At 32.2% G+C, this 22,251-nt stretch overlaps 3 protein-coding genes across 3 annotated transcripts; 2 read left to right on the forward strand and 1 right to left on the reverse strand.

The window, feature by feature from the left end:
• Positions 1-1,698: 1,698 nt before the first annotated feature.
• On the forward strand, positions 1,699-3,606 carry LOC108319684 (adenylate isopentenyltransferase 3, chloroplastic-like). Its single transcript, XM_017550907.1, has 3 exons — positions 1,699-1,715; positions 2,954-3,448; positions 3,540-3,606. The coding sequence occupies exons 1-3, from the start codon at positions 1,699-1,701 to the stop codon at positions 3,604-3,606; spliced, it is 579 nt and encodes a 192-aa protein (XP_017406396.1).
• A 10,340-nt stretch (positions 3,607-13,946) lies between these two features.
• Positions 13,947-15,154, forward strand: LOC108319719 (NAD(P)H-quinone oxidoreductase subunit L, chloroplastic). Its single transcript, XM_017550948.2, has 5 exons — positions 13,947-14,113; positions 14,191-14,277; positions 14,382-14,489; positions 14,600-14,694; positions 14,870-15,154. Exons 1-5 carry the CDS (start codon positions 13,985-13,987, stop codon positions 15,021-15,023), a joined length of 573 nt encoding a protein of 190 aa, XP_017406437.1. The 5' UTR covers positions 13,947-13,984; the 3' UTR covers positions 15,024-15,154.
• A 391-nt stretch (positions 15,155-15,545) lies between these two features.
• Positions 15,546-21,363, reverse strand: LOC108319718 (uncharacterized). The gene is made up of 10 exons (XM_017550947.2): positions 20,740-21,363; positions 20,476-20,613; positions 19,015-19,203; positions 17,698-17,835; positions 17,450-17,568; positions 17,222-17,354; positions 16,994-17,123; positions 16,822-16,901; positions 16,315-16,449; positions 15,546-16,155 (listed from the first exon to the last, which is right to left on the reverse strand). Exons 1-10 carry the CDS (start codon positions 21,235-21,237, stop codon positions 15,925-15,927), a joined length of 1,791 nt encoding a protein of 596 aa, XP_017406436.1. The 5' UTR covers positions 21,238-21,363; the 3' UTR covers positions 15,546-15,924.
• Positions 21,364-22,251: the final 888 nt, after the last annotated feature.

Below are 22,251 nucleotides of genomic sequence, written 5' to 3' on the forward strand. Positions count from 1 at the left end.
TATTTTTTATACTATTTTCATTAATATCACTTAAAAAGCTCTCTTAACTCATATATTAAAGAATTTGAGTTAAAGATTGGTTGAAAGTTTCCTCATTTGATAATAAAAATATATTTAATGAACGTTTTTTAGAAAAAGAAAAAAATAGTGGGATTGATAAAAAAAAAACACAATTTGCAATCACATTCATTCAAATATCATAATGAACTATGTTAATTAAGAAATATTGTTCAAATCAGTAAAAATGAAATAATTTATCATCATTGATTTAAAATATTTTGACTCATCAAAAAGCAACCTCAGTTTACACCTTTGAAAAAACATGAATATGGAATTGTATTTTAATTGCTTTTTAAAACTTTTTGTAAATATTTTGTTTTGTATTATAAATTATCAATTGTAACTTTTGTGCATGGTATATATAACTAGATGGGATGGCGTCATATCCGCAGCCTAATTGCTGTCAAATTGGTAGAAAAAATCCAACTTGTTATTCATTCTCTTCCTCGTTAGATCGATTGGGTTTTTTAAAATTGCGGAATCGGTTACTCATAAATATTTTAAGAAATATATTTTATAAATTTTTAATATAATATATATATAATTAGAAAAATATAAAAGAAATATATAAATTTAATTAAATTTTAATATTAATTAAATTTAATTTCATAAAATATAAATTATATATTAATTTTAATTAAATTTAACTTAATAAAACATAAATTAAATTTTAATTTTAATATTTTATAGGTAATAGATATATATGGATATGAGTGGTATGATACTCACGTATATGGGAAATACCTTCACGGATTTATGAATGAGTACTAAAATATCAACCACATGTGAATAATAAATACTTACGAGTACCAATTATCTTATGCGGGCATGAGTAATTTTGATATCCCTAAGTTCAATATATACAACTTTATATTGTATTTAGATGAGACAATTTAAGATAGTAATTAATTTATCTAGAGAATTTAAAATCTTTTGAAGTAAAATAGCTTGTTTGGATGAGAAAATTAAAAGAAAATTGAAATGGAGGAATTTTAAGAAGTATTTCAAAATAACTAAAGAAATAGGATTTGAAATTCATTAAAAAAAATGAAATTCCACAAGTTTCGGAATTCCTCATTGATTAGAATGAAAATAAGCCCAAAATGTCGACTCAAATTGACTTTCACCTTAGGTCGAATCATCTCAACATCTAATTCAGGCCGACTCGACTATAATGGACTGACTTGACTCGACCTACAGTCAAAGCTAAAACGTCGAGCAAACTATACTTGGGCCAATGGTCGAACATAATGGATCAAGCCGAAAGTCAACCCGAGTCACTCGCTGAAGATTGAGTCATGTCAATTTGTTGAGTCATATCGATTTATGTAGTTTGACATAAATAAAAGGTTGATTGAATTCAGCATAAACTGAAGGTCAAGCCAATTTGGCATAAATCAAAGGTTGAGCTAAGTTGACCCAAACCAAAAGTTGAGTCACGTCAACCCAGGTTGAGGTTGAGTCAAGTCAACCCAGTTGAGTCAAGTCAACCCAGTTGAGTCAGGCCGAGTTGGCTTGTGGTAAATGTTTAGTAGAATCGATCAAGGTCAAAGGTCGAGTTGAGTCAACCCAAGCTAAAGATGAAGTCGAGTTGGCTTTAACTGAATATTGAGTTGAGTCGAAACTAAAGGTCAAGCAATGTCGCTAAGGGACAAGTAGCAACAACCCCAGCCAAAGGTTGAGAAACACTAGCCCTTATCGAGAGTTGCGTAACATTGGCCCTAGTCGAAGGTCGAGTAGAGTCAACCCCAATTGAATGTCAAGTTGAAGTAATTTCGATCGAAGGTCAAGTCGTGGCAGCCCGAGACAAAGGTTGAGTCAACTCGACTCAGGCTAAAGAATTAGAATCTCTTTTTACATTAATTATACTTTGATTAACTTTGACTTGAGCGTTAAAAAATCTTTTGCATGGATTCCACTTTTCGGTAGAGTATGAGGAATGTTGGAAGAACAAATACCAAGTAATAGAAATTTATGAAGTGAAAAAAGATTTTTCAATTCTATAAATACATTTTAGAATGATAGTGTATAAGTATATTTATACAACTCAAGATAGTTAAATTTCTTTTTATTTATAAATAGTGAGATAGTGGATCTTTTCAGTAAAATGAAACAAAGTAAAACTTCTAATCCCACATGAAACTTGTGTCTATTATCAAAACCCAAATATACCTATCTTTTTTCTCATCATATATTTGAGATTCACTATAACGGAAAAAGCAAAATTTATAACTTTTTTTTATTTTCCACATTAAAAATATATTTATCATAAAACATTTTAATTATGTCATGAAAGTTATCCATTCGATCACAAGTCATGCTAGTAAGTTCAGTCTCTCTAATTTTAAAACAAGCACACATCTTTCTCTAATGAAAGTATACATTTACACTCTTTCTCACTTTTAATAACCATTTACTTTCATTATATTCTTAATAATTTTTTTATATTTTACTAAATTCACACTCATCTCCCTTATTTCACTTTAAAATATTATATTTATTAAACTTAAAATAAACATAAATAAAAATTGAAAATTAAAGTTTTAAAATTTTAAAAATATGCATAATAATTTATTTATAGAGAAATATTATAAGGATATCAATAGAATTTGCAATGTTTGTTAGAATTAGAATGCATGAATCAAAAGAGCAATAAAATATCATATTTAATTGCTTATTTAGTTTTTATGTTAAGTTATTTTTTCAATTTAGTAGCCGATTTTAAAAGTGTATAAATTAAATCCTAAAGTTATAAAAATTGTATTTATGAAGTCTCTTATGTTAAATTAGTATAAACGGATATTTTATCAAACTTTTTACAACGATCAACTTTTTCTCTTTTTATATTAATGATTTTCATGGTAGGACATTTTTTTTTTTTCTCTTTCTACAGTTTGAAAACCTTCGAATTTCCTCTTAAATCATCTGACAAAATCCAAGTTTATAAGGGTATTCACATCATCACCAACAATGTTTCAGAGTCTCAACATTCTGGCATTCCCCATCACCTTCTTGCCATCATTGACGACCCTGATTACGACTCCACCATTCATGACTTCTGCAACCATGTACTTCTCGCTCTTGATACCATCGTTCAAAACGGACACCTACCCATTATCGTGGGTGGCTCCAACACTTACCTCACACCCTTGCTTGAGGACCCTGACGTTGCTTTTCGTTCCAAATATAATTGTTGTTTCATCTGGGTCGATGTGTTGTTACCAGTATTGTTTCCGTATCTGGACAAAAGGGTGGACAAAATGGTTGATGCAGGAGTTGTGGATGAGATTCGAGAAGCTTTTGTTGCTGGACCAGATTGCAGTCGTGGAATTAGAAGAGTCATTGGGGTTCCTGAGCTTGAAGAATTTTTCCTTCTGGAGAAACAAGTGTACACAATATTAATCAATCAATTTAAATATAGTAAGTGATTTTGTAGTTACTAAAAGTCTTACGCTGTGTTCGTTTGTGTTCGTTTGAAGGGAAATAACTGTTCACGGTGATCGGCGACGATGGATTTGGAAAACGAGCGTTGTTCTCTTGCGATGATTTACAACGATTTGGGACGATGGAACAGCGTTGATTTGCGAGATAACACTGTTGAACTCATCTCGTCAATTTGCGAGGATTTGCTCTGATTTAATACACAGACTCATATGCCCTGTACGGATATGAAGATGACCAAACGTGGAAGGAGAAGGGGTTGAAGAAGTGATGTTCATGGCTAGGTATTCGGTTGGAAGAAGAGGGTATCCGGTTTGAGTTTTTGGTAGGAGTTTGACGTATTCGGTTACAAAGATGGCGTATTCTGTTACACGTTCTCAAAGAACTTTCATGGGAGGCGTATTCGGATACACATCCTGTATCCGGTTCCAGCTTCTCCAAGAAGTTCCAACACAGTCTGCTATCCGGTTGCAGGTTGTCCAACAACAATCCGGTATCCGGTTCCAGGGAAGGTGTGCGCGTGTGTTATCGGTTGTGGTGTGTGTATTAATTGGACTTCCATAGCTCCAGCATTGGAGAGCTCCACCGTGTTAACCTTCGTGCATGAAAGCGATGGTGGCTTTGGGGTTGACGACAACGACGTAGATGATGGAGGTCGGTTCGTACCACTACCATTGGAGGCAGACCCCTACGCAGCCATCAGATGAAGAAGGGGAGGAGGGAGATGTCTGCCATGGAGAACAAGATGAAGGTTTGTTTGGTGGAGGAGAGGTTTATGGGGATGGACGTGGAGAGGAGGTAGACGACGGTGAAGTGGAGGTTTGACAACAAACGTTTTTCAGATAGAATAGCAGACCACAGTAATGCAGATGTTGTCGTTGATTCATACCACCGCTACAATGTACTTTCTTTCTCATAATTTTGAACTTAGAAATCAAGTTCTAGAGGAATTTCCTTAGCTTGGCGAGATTTTATTTCATCTAGAATGATGATTTTGTTTTTTACATGTGATTTTTTTTTCAGGGAGATGTGGCTATAATGAAGGATATTGGATTCAATGCCTACAGGTTCTCCATCTCTTGGCCAAGAATACTACCTCGTGAGAAACTATAATTATCTCTTTTATTGTTTTGGTATAACAAAATGCTAATTTGAATCATGAGTTTGCATGATTTTGAGGGAATATATGTTGAATCACACATAATGGTTAGTAGAGCTTTGTATAGTTTTTGCATAATGCAGTTAAGTTTAAACTACCTTGATTTTAGATGGAAACTTGCAGGGAGGAGTTAAACGACAAGGCATTGCATATTACAACAATCTCATAAATGATTTCATAGCAAATGGTCAGTGGACATAATTTTCTTGCTCTTTCTGTTTCTCTTTCTCATGATATTCTCCAAATCAAACTAAACTAGATGTACCTATTTTTGTTTACAGGACAACAACCCTTTATAACTCTATTTCACTCTGATTTCCCTCAAGCTCTTGAAGATGAATATGGTGGTTTTCTGAATCCCAAAATTGTGTAAGCAATAGTGAGATTACTATGTTCCCTAGAATACATGGACATGGACTTGTCCTTCCCATTCACTCAACTGATGAAGAATTGATACTTTGATTATGCAAACAGTCAGGATTTTGCAGATTATGAAGAAGTTTGCTTCAGGGAACTTGGTGACAGGATCAGGCACTGGATTACAGTAAATGAACCAGTTCTATATAGAACTCTAGGTTATGGAAATGGTGGATCCCCACCCAATAGATGCTCCAAGTGGTTTGCTAACTGCACGACTGGTGATTCTACCACTGAGCCCTATGTGGTTACACACCACCTCATTCTTTCTCATGCTGCAGTAGTAAAAGTTTACAGGGAGAAGTTCCATGTTAATGCATTATTCTTGTTTTTAGAGTAAAAATGAGTTTTACTCAGTTTAGATTCTTCCATTCAGAGCATGACAATGATTAGTTATCACTATACTAGTCTGAGTTAACCAAGAGTTAACACTATTTACAAATAATTGAACATTATTTTTCACAAAGCATATGAGAAATTAATATTTTGCAGGTAGCCAAAGATTGGCTCTATGTCTATCCACCAGGAATTCAAGGTCTACTAGAATACACCAAGGAGAAATTCAACAACCCTGTTATTTACATAACAGAAAATGAAATAAATGAAGTTAATTTTATAAGAATAAATTAGATTTTAAATTAAGTTAACTTTTGTAAGGATATATTATACTCAAGATCATCTCAAATTAATTTTGTAATAAGGATTAGACTTAAAACCATCTTGTAATAACTAATACTAATCAATGTTTCTAATTAACCACCACAGAACTCCCTTTGTCCAACAATTAATGCAGTTTTAGGTTCTTTCATATGTATTAAAAATACACATAATAATAATAAATATATCTTTTTAAGATAGTTTGATCGCCTCTTTTGTTTTAAATAAATACATTATTTTTACTGAGACATGGAGAATAATTAATTTAAGGATAAATTAAGAATGAAAAATAATGTTTAATAAAAAACAAAGTAAAAATTAGTCAAATCGGAATATATTTTAGAGGATTTTGAAATTTATTTGTATTTGGGAGTGCACAAGCATTTGTTCTAGCGTGCATAGACATTCTGAAACAAAGTTAAATATTATCATAGACTAAGTATTCAAAAATGAGCTTATCATAATCTGATTTATGTTTGGACAGTTTTCTAAAAAAAGTAAATTAATTTATTTTGAAGAGATCTTGTAACTTCCTTTAATTATTTATTTGTTTAAAATTAATCATTTCGTAACAAATAAATTGATACTACATGATAGTAAATTATATAAACAAATACTACATTTAAAAATAAATTCATTTTACTACATTATAATTTTTATAATTTTTAAAAATTATGTTTAAAAATTATTTATAATTTTTGTCTCTTTATAAATACTTTTACAATTAAATATAACATTAATAAATAACTTTTATATTACTTTAATAACTAGGGGTATTTTGGTAATCTTTAATTTTTACCAATTAAATTAATTTTTTAAATCTATCACATCAATCAAATTCTACACTAATTCTCACAAACTTTATTTCAAAATCCACTCTCAGTCACCCACAAATCCACTCAAAAAAACAACTAAAAAATTAACCTCAAATCCACTCAAATTCATTCAAATCATCTCCCCCAAATTCACCCAAAAGAATAAAGCCTTAATGATGATATTTTATTTGTTGAAATAGTATAAATTTTATATCTTCATGCATATTAAATTTACATTTAAATGTGTTTATGTTTTAATTAATTTATATTATTAAATTATATTACATTTATATTATATTATTATTATTATTATTATTATTCTTAATATTATTAATATTATTATTATTATTATTATTATATTACAATAAAATGTTTATTCACTTTTTGTTGAGGAAAATTCACTGCAAAATAGTACACTGCAAAGACATAAAAATTCTATTTCACTTTCTGCTTTTGATTAACGTTAAGAGAATAGAAAAGAGAAGAAAAAGACTAAATACGAAATTAACGTATGTGGCTACTAACTTAACTGATAAGATTTTATTCGTACAATTTTAAAAATTTTGAAACCTAATATATACACTTTTAAAATAATCGAGTATTAAACTGAAAAAAATCACTTTAAATAAGAATCAAATAAAGAATGAAATAAGCTATTAAGAGTTAATTATATAAAAATAGTGTAGAATTAGAATGCATGAAGTGGACACAAATGCAAAGAATTGAAGCTCCTAAAACCATTGGTGCTACTACTTATCTTATCATCTCGGGCACCGCTCTTAAACTATCAGGGAACAAATAAAATAAAAATATATTAGTACGCATTTCAAATTTACTTGAGAAAGTTTTTATGTAAAATCTAAGGATGAAAACATCTTCTTAAGAAGAAAATATTCCAAATATATATAAAAAGTACGTATTATATTGAGATTTTGAGATTTTGAATATAATGTTTGCTTCCAAATAATAACATATGACATTTTTATTTTTACGTTACACTGTATTTGTCACGTAATAGAATCTTCATTTAAGACATGATAATTTTTTTGAAAAAAATTAAAAAAACAAAAGACTCACAATCTAACAAGTAATACATGAATTAATGTGGTTAGTATTATATTAATGAAAAGACCACATTACAAAGTGAGACAAGGATTTAAATCATATAATAAATATCGATATTGATATAATAAAAAATTATATTATTAATATAATAACCTTAGCTTTTATTATTTTATTTCTTTTATTATGATTAATTTTATTGAACATATATTTATGTGTAATAGTTATTGTATATCTTTATTAAAAATAAGAATTAGTGTACTAACACTAATGAAATTATTAAAAAATTTAAATTTATAAAATAATAAGTTAAGAGTAAATGGATTGTTTTTTAAAATTAATGACATGGCATGTTAAGACTAACTTCTTTAATAAATGTATATAACATTTAATAAATAAAACACATGTTTAATTACCTCAACTTTTTGAGTTCAAATAAAATTAACGAAATTAAATTTATTTATTAAAACTGTAATTTTTTGTTATTGTATTAAATATAAAATATATTAATACTTTTTTATTGAATTGATTATTTATCTACGTATAAATATCAACTAGTGCATTATTATATTTATATATTGTTTTTACATTATTATTATTTTTATATGTTTTTAATTATTAAAAATATATATAACTATGTAAAATGTCTTTTTTATTATTGAGTTAAAAATGTTTTTTATTTCTTAATTTTAGATAAAAATTAGAATTAGTTTCTTTTCGAAACTTTGACTTAATTTAGTCTTTCAAGTATTGAAGTGTTTGGATTCAGTCCTTGAACTGTAATGGCGTTATAAACTTTGTGACATGTGTAACGGCTTTCCACCACGTATTTTCATTTTATGACAAGTCATTGTACACGTGTGTATTATAATTATATTTTTGGATTATATTACATTATTATTTTTACAAAGTCAAATATGTATTCAGTAAAGACTCTAAGAAAACTCTAAACACTTTGAAATTGCTAGTTGATTTAGTGGAATAAATGTTATGTGTTTGAGATTGATGAGTAATTTGATTTATAGATATGTAAATTTGGCTCAATTGACTCTTATTTTACAATTTTGAATTGATATAATATGTTTTGACTTGTGAAAAAGAAGAAAGATACCTTAAAGCTAATTGAACAAATTTAAATATCTTTTACGAGTTTTGAATTATGTAGACTCATTAAGAGAATTTTTCACTTGTGAGGTATTACTCACTAAACAAGTGATCTTCTCATTGAGTAAGAATGTTTTAATGATGAGTCAAAGAAACATACGTGTTTCACTCACTAGGCAGGATAAAACTTCTTGGGTGAATTTGTGAAAATTGCTCCCAGGTGTTTTATTCGTTGAGTGAGCAAAAATCTTGCTAAGCAAAATTTAATTCAACACAAATCCTTCAGAGGTAGAAACTTATAGTTTATCTAAATGATTTGCAAGCATTAAATGAATGGTTTGAGATGTTGTTTGTATTAATTCTTTGAACTATTTATGAGATTTAAACCTTTTTAAATATATTAGTTTCCTCAAGTTTGTGGTTATGTATTTATTTATTATGATCGTGTGTTTAAATTAGAGTATGAGATATTGTAGGTGAGAGACATTAAAAATGAGATCATCTTAGGATAGGTTAAATGGTAGAGACTACTTTTATAAATTTATTTTTATTGTATAGAGTTCCTTTTTCTTTTTCTTCAACCTTATGTTTTTGGGAAAAAAAAATTATTGTGAAAGTTAACTAGGAATGTCGTAATATAGAGATGGTACTTATATAAACTTTTGGCTTATGGCTTATGAATGAAATGTAGTATAATGGTTCTATTATAGGATCCCGATATTTTAACAACAAAATATTAACACACTTTTGACAACGCCAGGTGTCAGTAGCGCATTGGTCTAATTCTTTTTTCTTTTATTTCTGAAATTGTGACATCGAAATTGATGAGAGTTTCAGAAATTTGGGATTCCAAATATACCCCTTGCCCTATTTCATTAGAAATCACCGTTCTCTCTCTTCCTTCTCGTTCACCATCTTCGTTCTAGCTCTCCCTTTTGGTTTTCGATCTCCCTCTTCCTTATGGCTGTCGTTCTCCTTCTACGTTTTCGTTACATTTCTTCGTCTTGGTCTTCTCCTCTTTGTTGAGTGTATTGTGTGAAATGGCAAGTTCCGGTAACCATGGTCCTTGGACGAGCAAGGTAAATGCATTCTTCTTTCATTTTGTTCATTGCGTTTTCGGTTTTCCCTGTTTTGTTAAATTTTTTGTTGTTTTCGTTTTAGGGCTTTTATGTTTTGTTTATTTTGTTTGTCATTGATGCAGTTGAGGGTTAGTCACTCATTTTCAACAAAGTATATTTCTACTTTGAATGAGCATTTGATAGAGGAGCACCGATCACTGGTTGCGGAGATGGTGGACAGAGTGTTTTACGTGAAGAACCGTCCATGAACACTAGATTTTTTTCCCCGGGAGGCATGTCCACCAATCCACCTCCAATGAAGACTTATGTGAGGATGGGGTCACGAAGGCGTTACAAGAGCAGAGTGCTTAGGACTCCTTACACTGGATTTCTTAGAATAAAATATGAGTGATATTTGTATAGATTTCTTAAGAGAAAGTAATACAAAATTGTACATAGATGAACAAATGTTTATAATTTGGAATATATTTTGTTCAATGTTAAGAGAAAGTAATACAAAATTGTACATATTATTAATCTTAATTGAATTTCCTTTGTTATTGTCATTGTGAAATGAGGTTTTGTTTGAATTATTAATGAATAAAGTGGCCACTTTGATTAGTATTGATGTATTTGATGGAGGAATGAAACAATGCTTGTGACATGATGAAGTTAGGTGAAGTCCTGGAACTTCTGCACCAAAAAACACAGTTGTAATCGATAACACCTCTTTGGTAATCGATACACGAGAAAAAAATGGAATTTCTACAAAAACTTCTACTGCAGGAGCCACTTGTGGTAACATAGGTGACCACAGTGTAAACTTTTATATTTTTGGCATAAATCCAATGGTTTTGGTGTGATTTTATTGTAGGAAATCATGTTTGGACACCCCTGTTGGACATAAGAAACAATTTTGTTGAGTTGAACAAGTTAGGTGAAGTCCTGGAACTTCTGCACCAAAAAACACACTTGTAATCGTTTACAGATGCTTGGTAAACGATTACACGAACAAAATCCAGGATTTGTACAGAAACTTGTACTGCAGAGCCAACTGTGGTAACCTAGGTGACCATAGTCAAAATTTTTAATTTTTTGGCATAAATCCACTAGTTTTCACTTGATTTTGGTGTTTAAGTGTGAGTAGAGGCTGAGAAGTCATGTTTGGGCACCCCATGATTGAGGAAAGGAACAATGTTTATGAGATGAGCAACTTATATGAAGTCCTGAACCTTCTGCACACAAAAAAACACACTTGTAATCGTTTACATATGCTTGGTAAACGATTACACGAACAAAATCCAGGATTTGTATAGAAACTTGTACTGTAGGAGCTAGTTGTGGTAACCTAGGTGACCCATAGTCAAAATTTTTAATTTTTTGGCATAAATCCACTGGTTTTCACTTAATTTTGGTGTTTAAGTGTGAGTAGAGGCTGAGAAGTCATGATTGGGCACCCCATGATTGAGGAAAGGAACAATGTTTATGGCAACTTTGGTGGTCTTCACTTGATTTTGGCAGTCTTTAGTGGAGGAAAGACCCAATGTTGGTGTCATGACCAAGTTAACATGTTGTCAACTTTGACCTTTGTTTTCTATTTTAATGATAACTTTTCTCACCGACCTCTAAATGATGTGATCCTTTTTTTATTAGAAACTAGACTCAAAAAGATTTCCAATGACTACTAATTTGTAATTTTTGGACATCTGAGTAGGTATAATTTATTCCTTAAAGTTAACGCTTTATATATTCCTGCCAACTCTGACATTTGCTGGTTGTTTTGCTTATAACTTTCTCCACCGAACTCCAAATGAGTTGATTCTTATTTTGTTGGAATCTAGACTCAAAGACCTTTCAAATTATGCCTTGGTAATCAAGTGTAGGCCGTTTTGGACATTGTAATCGATTACAAGGACCCTGTAAACGATTACACGAACAAAAATGTGGTTTTGTACAAAAACTTGTGCTGTCGGAGTCAACTGTGAGCACATAAGTACCCAAAAAAATTTTACGTAATTGAATTTCATCTTTTTTTTAGGCACCTGTGTAATGTGATTCTTTTTTTAGGCACCAACACTCAATTGAATTGGATCAATTTTTTAGGCACCAACACTCAGGCCTATCAAGGTCGCTGACATAATCGATTTTTGTACCAAACACCCATAACCAAATAAAAGTTTCAATATATATGATCGAACAACACTATTAGAGAACGTATGGTACTATATCAAAATTGAAATTTTATTCATATAATATATTATCAGTACATATTACCCAACATTTATAATCATGATCTTTTGTATATAAAAAACATGTACAAGTTCCAACTCGAGTGAAAAATTTCTTTCGATCGAGAAGACCTGTGAGAGTGAAAGCAATGCTCCAGACAAAGTGAAAATGGTGGAGAGAGACGAAGAAGAGGGTTGTTGTCATTGGGTTGCCATTGGACCTGCAGTTATAACATCAACAAAACAACAAGGGTCGAGAAGTTGGTTAGGGTTCGCGCAGTTCTACTTTCTAAAAAACACCAAGTGAAGGGCTTCAATGCTGCAGAACACGGACGCCCAAGACAGGGAGAAGATGATTCTTTAGGGTTTAACGAGAAGGTTAGTCTTTGAACACCAGAAAGATAAGAGAACTGAGAGAGATGAGAGAACGCGAGAGGTCAGGCGAAAGCGAAACTGCGAAATGCAAATGAAAGAAGAAGCAAAAGCGCGAAATGAAATTTCGTATTTTTTTCTTCCCATAATACTCTTGCCTGATCAATTGCATATTAATTTATTTTTTTAAATATCAATCAATAGACAACCACCACGTGACGTTGTCAAAATTGTGTCAAAAAAAACGTTGTTAAAGAAACGTTTTTGGTGTTACAATGTACTGTGTCTATTACGTTTATTTACTCAATTTATTATTTTAAAAATGCACATAATTCATGTTTAATTAATTAAACTATTATTCTAACAATATAGAAAATTAAATCAATGTGTTGCACATTAGTTTAATTATTGTTGAATAATAATTAAATGACTCTTAAACATAAATAATGTCCATTCTTAAATCTACAAATTGACATATAAATGTAGTCAACCCAATGTATTTAATATAGAGCAAGATACTGTTCACAAAACACTAATGATATGAGATTCGCGACTTATTTTAAAATGTTTTTTATTAGTGTCATGAAAAATATATTTAGACAATGGTAAAACCATTGACTAGTAATACATTTATTTTTGTTAATCCATTCCATACTATAAAAATTATTTTGAAATATCATACAATCAATGTTAAAGATTTTAAAATATTGTTAAGAGCTGTGTTACTGTGATATTTTTATTTAGTAATATAAATTTAATCTTTTAAGTACTATTACAATAAAATTATAATTAAAGATATAAATTGTAATAGTACTTAAATATTAAATTTATATTACTTAATATTTAAATATTTGTTACTATATAAATAAAATAATTATAATTGTTGTATGAAAGATATAAATTTAAATTTGGTTAATGAGATCATTGATAGCATGGTGCATAGAAGACAAGAAATTCAAAACAAAATTAATTATGTAAAATTGATATTAGAGTAATGTTAGGTCATGTTTTTACAGTTAGGTCTATAGCACTGGGAACGACCTTTTATACTATTTGTTTCAATTTGTTAGCTTAATGATTATCAAGTGTTTAATTAATTTAAATGTATAATTTTATTATTTAATCTATTTTTGATATTCACATTATTTAAAAAACTAAAAATATTATAATTTTTTTATTATATGTTTACATTTTTATTTTTTATCTGGAAAAAAAATCAAACTCGAAATTCAATTCCCAAGAATTCGACTTAACCAAATTATTGACAAGTAGAATAAATAAATGAGTGTAGTTTAGTAAATAAAGTCGAAAGGAGTTTATTTTTGTAATTTATAAGAGTTATATTTAAAAAGAATCACCTTTCAACCATAGAATGTTCATCATTATTTAACTACAACAAAATTAAACAATACTAAAAGGTAATTTAATTTTTTTTTATGAAGAATTCCCTAAACATGAGCAAAGCATATAATATTTAGGAAATAATTGCATTGAACTTATGAGCATAAGTTGAATGGACAAGAAAAAAAGGGTAGTGGATGAGTTTTTTTTTGTTTTAATTTGATGGAAGTGAAGTGATAAGGAAGCAAAGTGAGAGAAGTGGAAAGAAAGATGAGGTGCTCATTCAGCCTCCATGTTCCCAAAGCTCTTCCTCCTCTTCCCATTTCCTCCATTGGGACAACTTCTCTCTTCTTTGCTTCCAAGCACAAAAACACAACTAGGCCTTCCCAATCACTATCTGTACTTTGCTTTTTCATCTGCTAACTCATTCTCTGCTACTTCTGCATAACCTCATTTCATTCCTCAACTCATTGCAGGTCTCATGCTGCACCCACAAACCAGATAATCATCTCACTTTTAACTATACCAATTTCGCACTGCATTTCGGAACACTCTTGGCCTTGGTGAGATTCTTTCTACACTGAAATTCACTTCTTTTTACTCTTTCACCAAACAAGTACCTAAAGATTCATTGCTTAGAAAATTGAAGTGTGGGTTATTTGAGCAGGCGGAGCAGCCAGTGTTAGCAGTGACAGGAGAGAATAACCGGCCAGAACTCTCCTGGGTTTTGACACAATGGGGGATTGGTATGTTTGTTTATTTCCTTGTGGTGCCAGTAAGTTCCTTTCTTTCAAAACTTTCTAAGTTTGTCCAAATTATATACATCTATCAACAGCATCCACAATTGAGTTTTAATGTGAGTGGCCATAATTGCGTGAATTGCAGCCAGTAATCATGATATGGCTTTGGAAAAGATGGTATAGAAGAGGGTTGCTGGAGATGTATCTGCAATTCATGTTTGTCTTCATTTTCTTCCCCGGGTGAGAAACTCTTCCCTCTAAAAGCAAAATAAATATATGTATACTGATACTACTACCACTCTTACTGTGTGCGGTGATAACAAATCTGCTGTTGTTGGTTGCATTTCTCTTTTGAAATTATTTGCTGTAACAATTAGCAACACGTTTCAAAAAACACCCGTGTAAAATCTTGCAGGGTTATTCTTTGGGCACCATTTTTAAACTTCAGGAAATTCCCACGAGACCCTGACATGCAGTACCCTTGGTCTGTACCTGAAGATCCTTCAAAAATCAGAAGTTCATATTCAAAGTACCCATATGCCGAACCTGAAGATTATGATAATCTATAAATCTGGACTAAAACACAACAAAGCAGCTGTTCTATGGTAATTCTAGAAGTTTAGTTCACCAAAACTTTGTTGTAAATGTATAATTATACCTATTTTTCTGCTGTCTATTACAAAATGAATATTCAATGTCATACGTTTGCAAATTAAAAAATGTAGTAGAACTATCCTTAGTAAGATTGACCTTGATGATGTAACGTCAAGCGATTAAAATTAACATGAGGTTCCCAAGTGAAAATTAATGAACCTCGGGCAATCCACTTTTGCACGTTCAACAGAATTTATGATATCAATCATGCAAGGAAATTTCAGAATATCTGATCAAAACGCGTGGTTCAACAGTTATAAATCAGTGTTTCTGAAATATAAAAAATATAGCACTTATCCACTGAAAATATTTCCTGCTTTATATATCGACCATTCGATATGCTCTTCAATTTGTTCAATTAAAGGAAAACAAAGCATCGATAACAGGGAAGAAGCAACTGAAAATGACAACCATCAACCCGTGATAACAGAAAAAGGTAGAAAAAATAATTCGCAATGCACCACGAAAATTCCTCTGATACAACTACATTAACTTCAGGATACAGCTGTAGTTACCTCATTGGCATTTTGCCAGCGTACTTAATATAAAGGCATAAATAACTAAAAGTAAGACTCAACAAACACAAGAACAAATAAATTATAAAATAGTCTAACTAAAGTAAACCTCAAACCATTGTTGACCTCGGCTATCCTTTGTTGCCTGAACATGATTTGATTTGAACTAAGTGTACAATCTCCGCATTTAGCACTTTATTATGAGGCTATTGGTTCACTGTGCCCATTGTGAATGAGTGGGGCTGAAACAAAAATTGTTTGAAGCAACCAACTGCTAGTAATGCGGAATATTCTCAAGTATTCAGTACTGAGAGTTGAAAACTTCGGAGAGCTTCTTAAAATCCAAAGATTCCATACCGGGGGACAAAAGAACGGCAGCACCCACAGCCAAAGCAAGAACTGTTAAGGTTAAACAAGACGTGCATCCATGGCTTCGTGAGACTCTTCCTAGGATTATCTTGCAATATTTATCCGCATCCTTGAAGTATGCGTGACGAGCAGCATCAGTCTCGGAAGCCAATACTTTCTCATTCTGCGTCCAAAAATAGTTACATCATTACATACCATGTCCAAACATTCTGCTACTTCAGTACAATAAAACACAGTTCAACCAGTCCATGTCACAGTGTTTGAAAGCAATCCCAGACACAATAAACTGAAGATATAGATCTTTTGACTTATTAGAAACTACCTTTTGCTTAAAATTTTTCAAGGTATCCCTCAGTGACTCATAAGGAGACAATTTTGTTGATAGCTCCTTCCAATCATCGGAAAGCTTCTTCAGAGCTGAAACACTTGCTTCAATGTTGTCTTGATAAACTTTTTCCTGTTCATATAAAACAAGGAATAAGATCAAAGAAGTAAATCTAGTTTCATGGTTGGGTTAGATAATAAGCTCAATGAGGATGGCTTATGTTGGTTGAGGGAGTAATTGATTGTAAGTAACATTTTAGCAGGATTTGGCAGAGGTTGGCGGTCGTGAAGAGAGTGGCAGAGATGATTAGGGGCATTGGGTTTAGTTAGAGATTAACACTCTCAGTCTTTCTCTAATAAAAGAACCATTACCTATCAGATTACCATTTATCTCAGAAACATCCAAAGAAATTGTCTCTTATAATAAGTTGTCTTGCTCCATCCAAAAAACATCAATAGCTTGCTTAAATCGAAGAGAGTAAGCTTTAAGACAAAAAACACTCACCCATTGCTTGTAGCATTCTGTGTTTTGACTCAAACACCAAATTAAAATACCAGCTGCTTCTTTAGATAACTCGGGATTGTCTGAAAAATACATGTTTTAGAATACACTCGGCATTTATTTCATCAAAAAGGAAATGAGGCACAAATAAAATAATAAAACCAGGTTTGCGTACTTTCTCCAGCTGCTTTGATAGCAAAATTGAATATCTGCAGTGAAACTTGTTTCATTGCTTTACTTCCAGTAGAACCTCCAAGAGCCACCTCTTTCAGAGTGGCATACACGGCCTCAAATCTTTCGGTAGCCTATATGTAAAAGCAGCAGCATATTGATTTAAATTTTGAAGATTTGGAGCTATGATACACTTAAATGCAAACATATAAAGCCAGCTGAACATATCTACCTTTACTCTAGTCGAAGATGGAGGGAAAGTAACCCAGAGCAAAATTTCAAATGCAGAAGGAGGAATTAATCGTTCCCCTTTTCTCACAGCACTATTTACTAAAACAGGCCGTGCTTTTGGGGTAGACAAAATTCTGCCATCAAATCACAAAAAACGCAATGGTGGTGATGACAATAGCAATGATGAGTTAGTGATATAAATAAAATAAGGGCAACAATGTTTTCATACTTTTCCACCAGCTGCAAAACCAAATCCCTGGATTGGGGGTTACCACTTTTGCCAATCACTATGGGTAGGAGATTCCGTGCCCAAGCATACAAACCTACTGAGAGATCCCCTACAGAGGCCTATACAGAAATATTAACCATTAACAAAATGAAAGGAAAATGATGTTACATTTCTCTTTTAAAAGTCAAATAACTCAAATTTTAGGGGATTGGTAATAAGTTATCGTTATTTTGGCATCTATGCCTCACCTGAGCTATCATCCATACAATCACTGGAAGCTTATCTTGCCCTTGATACTTTGTGTTCTCCCTCAATGTGGGCAACACAGTTATTAGAGCATCTGGCTTTCGGCGCAATACCATTGCTAAAACAACAAACATGGCAACCTGCAGGTAGTATAAACTTAATGTTTGTTTACAGCTAGAAAGAATAGTATATATAATCAAGTAAAGGTTGAATGTGATCTAGGACCAAAATTACAAAAAAACTTGTCAAGACAATTTTTGTACCCTCAATCAGAAGATAAACAAACTACAATGAACACAAGAACGGTATAAATCAAACATAACCTAATGGATATTCAAATAGAAGCAATTGTTTCCTTTGCAAGTGCATTTAGTTACAAGAGAGAATAATGAAGCAAAACAAACTGACTCGTTAACACAAACAAAAAATGGTGATCTAAGAACATGGATATTTGACCTCCTATGTTATTAAATGCCCATTCCGCAAAGGGAAAAAAGAAAAATTACGTACATTATATCTGTGTGTTGTGTGTGTCAGCCATATATGTCTCTAGAGCACCTATTGGTGTCATCTATCTTGACATTGACTATTCATTCACTAGGGGTGTAAGTGTCAAAGAAGATCTTATAGAAATTGGAGGAAACATAAATTGAACTAACTAAATATATAATTTTGTAGCATCGCTTCCTGCAGTGTTTATGCCATAATCATTTGAACAATTAGAAGCAGAGATTATCCTATCAAAACTAACATCTAGTTGCAAATAAATAAATTAATATTGATAGATCAAATTGTACTAAAGCATATCCCATAGAATTTCAAATTCATGCACCAACCATGCATCCCTACTGCGTTTGGTTTGAAGAGAATATTCGGATTTATAAGTGACCATGTGTTCACTAATTAATCATGGTTGACAAAATTGTTTAATTGACCCTCTTAACTGTTCAGTACATAGGTTATTTTAGAGTCCCCTCGATAGAGTTGCAGGGTGAGTGAATAGACAGCTAACTTATCACCCCAAATGTATTTGGTTAGAAGAGAATATTGCAATAAAAATAGGAAGATGTCCTTTAGTAATTGATCATGCTTCGGGACAAGATTGTTCAATTGACCTCTTAGCTGTTCAGACATGGGTCTTCCAGAGACTTCCCTTAATAGACAGCTATTCTGTATTGAAATTTCTCTTTTAGATTAGTTCTGTTTCAATTTGGTGGGTCACTTTCTATCTCCCAACACAAGCAACTTCTACTATCCAAAAATCAAAAGAAGAATAAAATCCACTAGTTCTAGACACAGACAAGTATTCAGTGTAATACCTGAGATTTTGAAGAAACTTGCTGCACAGCTTTTTTGGAACCCTTTGCCGCAGTTTGCTGGCTACCCAAGTCAGAAAGAATGCTATCTAAAGACCAAAGCAGAAAGGAACTAAGTGCCTCAGGAGACCGGTGGTTGATCCAGTCAACCGATGTTTTATATACAGCTTCAGATATGTGAGAAAGTGGCATCTGGCAGAAAGAAAATTCATCAATAAACTTCATAGGAAAATATCAGAAACTACATCCAAGATTCTGAAAAAAACACTAAAAGATAGAATATGAATGGCTGTATAATAACTATAAATATTCGTCAAATATTAATATCCCATAAAATGACAAGAACAAGACTCGGTACTATGATTCTGTAACTGACGAATGAATGCTTTTCAATAACTATGATTCTCAAATCATAAATCACCAATAACAAGACACAGTACTGTTTATCATGATAGAAAAAGGTATCAGATTTAGGAAAAGTCTTCCTTGACTAACAATATTAAATTGCCAATTTTAAAATAGTAAATACAGTAGACGATACAATATGCAACAATATCACAACAGATTTAGTAAGACAAATGAAAGTGGGAAAACGTCCATTGGATGCGAATGATATATGAAATGTTGCTTCCTAGTTTTCCGCTTAGGAAAGTGTTAATTCCCGTTTGCATTTTTCAAAATGAGTTTCCTGACCCACACATAGTAGGAGACCTCAATTAAATTTCACTACAACAAAGACACTTCACAATTCATACATACGAAGAGATAATTGACAGCATAACAAACAATGTCATAAGTTAAAACAAATAGTTACAAGTAACAGTACAAAGGATGAAGCAATATAACTAAAATGTGCATGAAGAACATGGCACTCACTATAAAGCATTCATATACCCTGAAAAGTTACACAAAAGTTCATTCCACGAAACCAATTGGAGCTAATCAGGGCTTTTGCTATTGAAATTGCAGACAAAATACATACAAAAACTGTTATATCTCATGGCAACTACATTAAAAAAACTGCTGACGTGTTGCTTTAAAACATGCTGGCAGCTAACTCCAATTTATTTCACCATAGGGCTTCCTCACAGGATTTTACTACATATTTATTTTGAAAAGAAAGCAACGTCCTTTTAACATCGGATCTTATTGCTTCAGTCGTTTCTTGTTCAGTAGTATAGTCTGCGCCCACTGTCGTATGTATATCTCCGTCAAATGTTCAATTTTCATGTAGACACTGCCTGAACAAGACCGATGACAGCAAAAAGTCCGTACCTTTTACCAATATGTTGCCACAGATCCTGGGTGCTATCATGATTCACACAGACAAATTTCAAAGTCTATATGCATGCCACATTCCATAATAACCTAAACACTTAAGAATCATTAAGCCAACAAATTGAAATTCTTTATATAAATTTACCTAGAAGAAAACAATAAGAAAACAAGGAACTCAACACTCACATCGGTGATCTTAGCAACAGGTGACTCCCTGAACAACTTCACCCAGGGAAACTGAGATGCGGCCACGGCAGAAAAAGCACGTCCAAAATAATCAGCGAACCGCATCATCAATATGTCCTGCTGCGTCTCGAACGATGCCTGAAGTGAAAACAGACAAAAATTCAAAATCAAACTAAGCGAATCGAAAGTATCGTCTTCCTGATCCACAGATCAAACCGAAAACACAAAACCCAAAAATGCGCCATTCAATTGACAATGTCCTACCGATATATCAACGAGGAAAGCGCCCAGATCAGCAGCGTCGATCTTCGCCGCCGCCTCGGCCACCGTAACCTTAGGCTTTTTTGGCTTCTTCTGCTTCACCTTTTTCTCCTCCGCCTTCCCGTTCTCCGTGGAATGCTCCACATTCTCGTCGTCTTCGTCATCTTCTTCGTCATTTCGAGACCGCTGCTTTGATCTGCCCGGCGCGACATCGTCGTCGTATGCGGCATCGGCTGCCTTCCGCGCCTCCAGAATTTTGCGGCGGCGATCCTCCGATTGCAGTTCCAGTGACAGGAAAATGGCATCGGAGCCGGACAAAGTCCCGTTTGGAACGAGCTTGTTGGAATTAGCTCGAGAATCGGAGCCGTTGGCGGTGTTGTTGGTCTTCTTCTTCTGTTTCTTAGCGTAGGTCACCTTCTGCCAACCGTGGTCGGAGCCATTAGAGATACCGTTAGATTCGGCGTGCGCGGATTCCGAGGCTGCTGCGTGCTTTTCCTCCATTAGCGTGGATGGAACCGTGATTTTCTGTGGTCTTTATCGCAGGTAAAATGCGAAGGGGAAATAAGAGAAAGTGATGGAAAGGAAGAGAAAGTGAAAGGAAAACGTAGAAGGAGAAGAAGAAATTCCAAAAGACAATTTTTATTTTTTCAAACTGTTGACTTCTGATAATTGACCACGCTCTCGCCCTCGAATAACGGAAATGCCATGGGGTAGTTGTGTTGAAAGGAGCACGTGTTTCGTCAAATAGGCTCTTAACACGTGTAAAACTTCAATCTGCATTGGTACTATCCTTATTTAATTGGAAGACAATCATTAAATAATAATCTTATCTCAACTTTTATTTTTAAATGTAATATTCAAATATGTGTTATTATATGCTTTCCTGGGGTTTTATTCTTTTTTAAAAAATATTTATTAAAATCTTAACTTATAATCCTAAACCCTAATAATTATAAAATATTAAAATTATATGCAAATTGTAACAAAATTATTGTTTTTTTTATAATTTTACACCAATTAAAATAATTACCACTTTCAACATCTTCAACATGGACATGTTCCACTACATTATTTCTATCTAACTTACTAACTACCAAAATTAAAATTAGGATAACCTATTAACAAAAGCAACTTTAGAACACCATATATATATATATATACTCATCCTCACACTCTTCTTTCTAATATCTGGTTATATCATATCTAACCTAATTTTAAAGTACAAAACACCTTTACTTTATCATATAAACTAAGAAACTTTTACAAATTTGTTTTTCTTAATTTTGTAACTTACTTTTAAGACATATATTTGATATTATTTTTCTTAACTGTTTTCATCTAATTATTACTCTTATTTGATATGTATATAATAATATTTTGTTTTAATATTTGATATAACGTCCCGAAATATAGCATGAAAATGCACATATATTTTCTTTTAAGCAAGAGATACAAAGATAATAATACAGAATCATTACAAATTTTTTATCTAATTTTTCAAACAATAATTAAGTA

The sequence above is a fragment of the Vigna angularis genome, chromosome 1 (assembly GCF_016808095.1).
Source record: "Vigna angularis cultivar LongXiaoDou No.4 chromosome 1, ASM1680809v1, whole genome shotgun sequence".
NCBI lineage: Eukaryota > Viridiplantae > Streptophyta > Magnoliopsida > Fabales > Fabaceae > Vigna > Vigna angularis.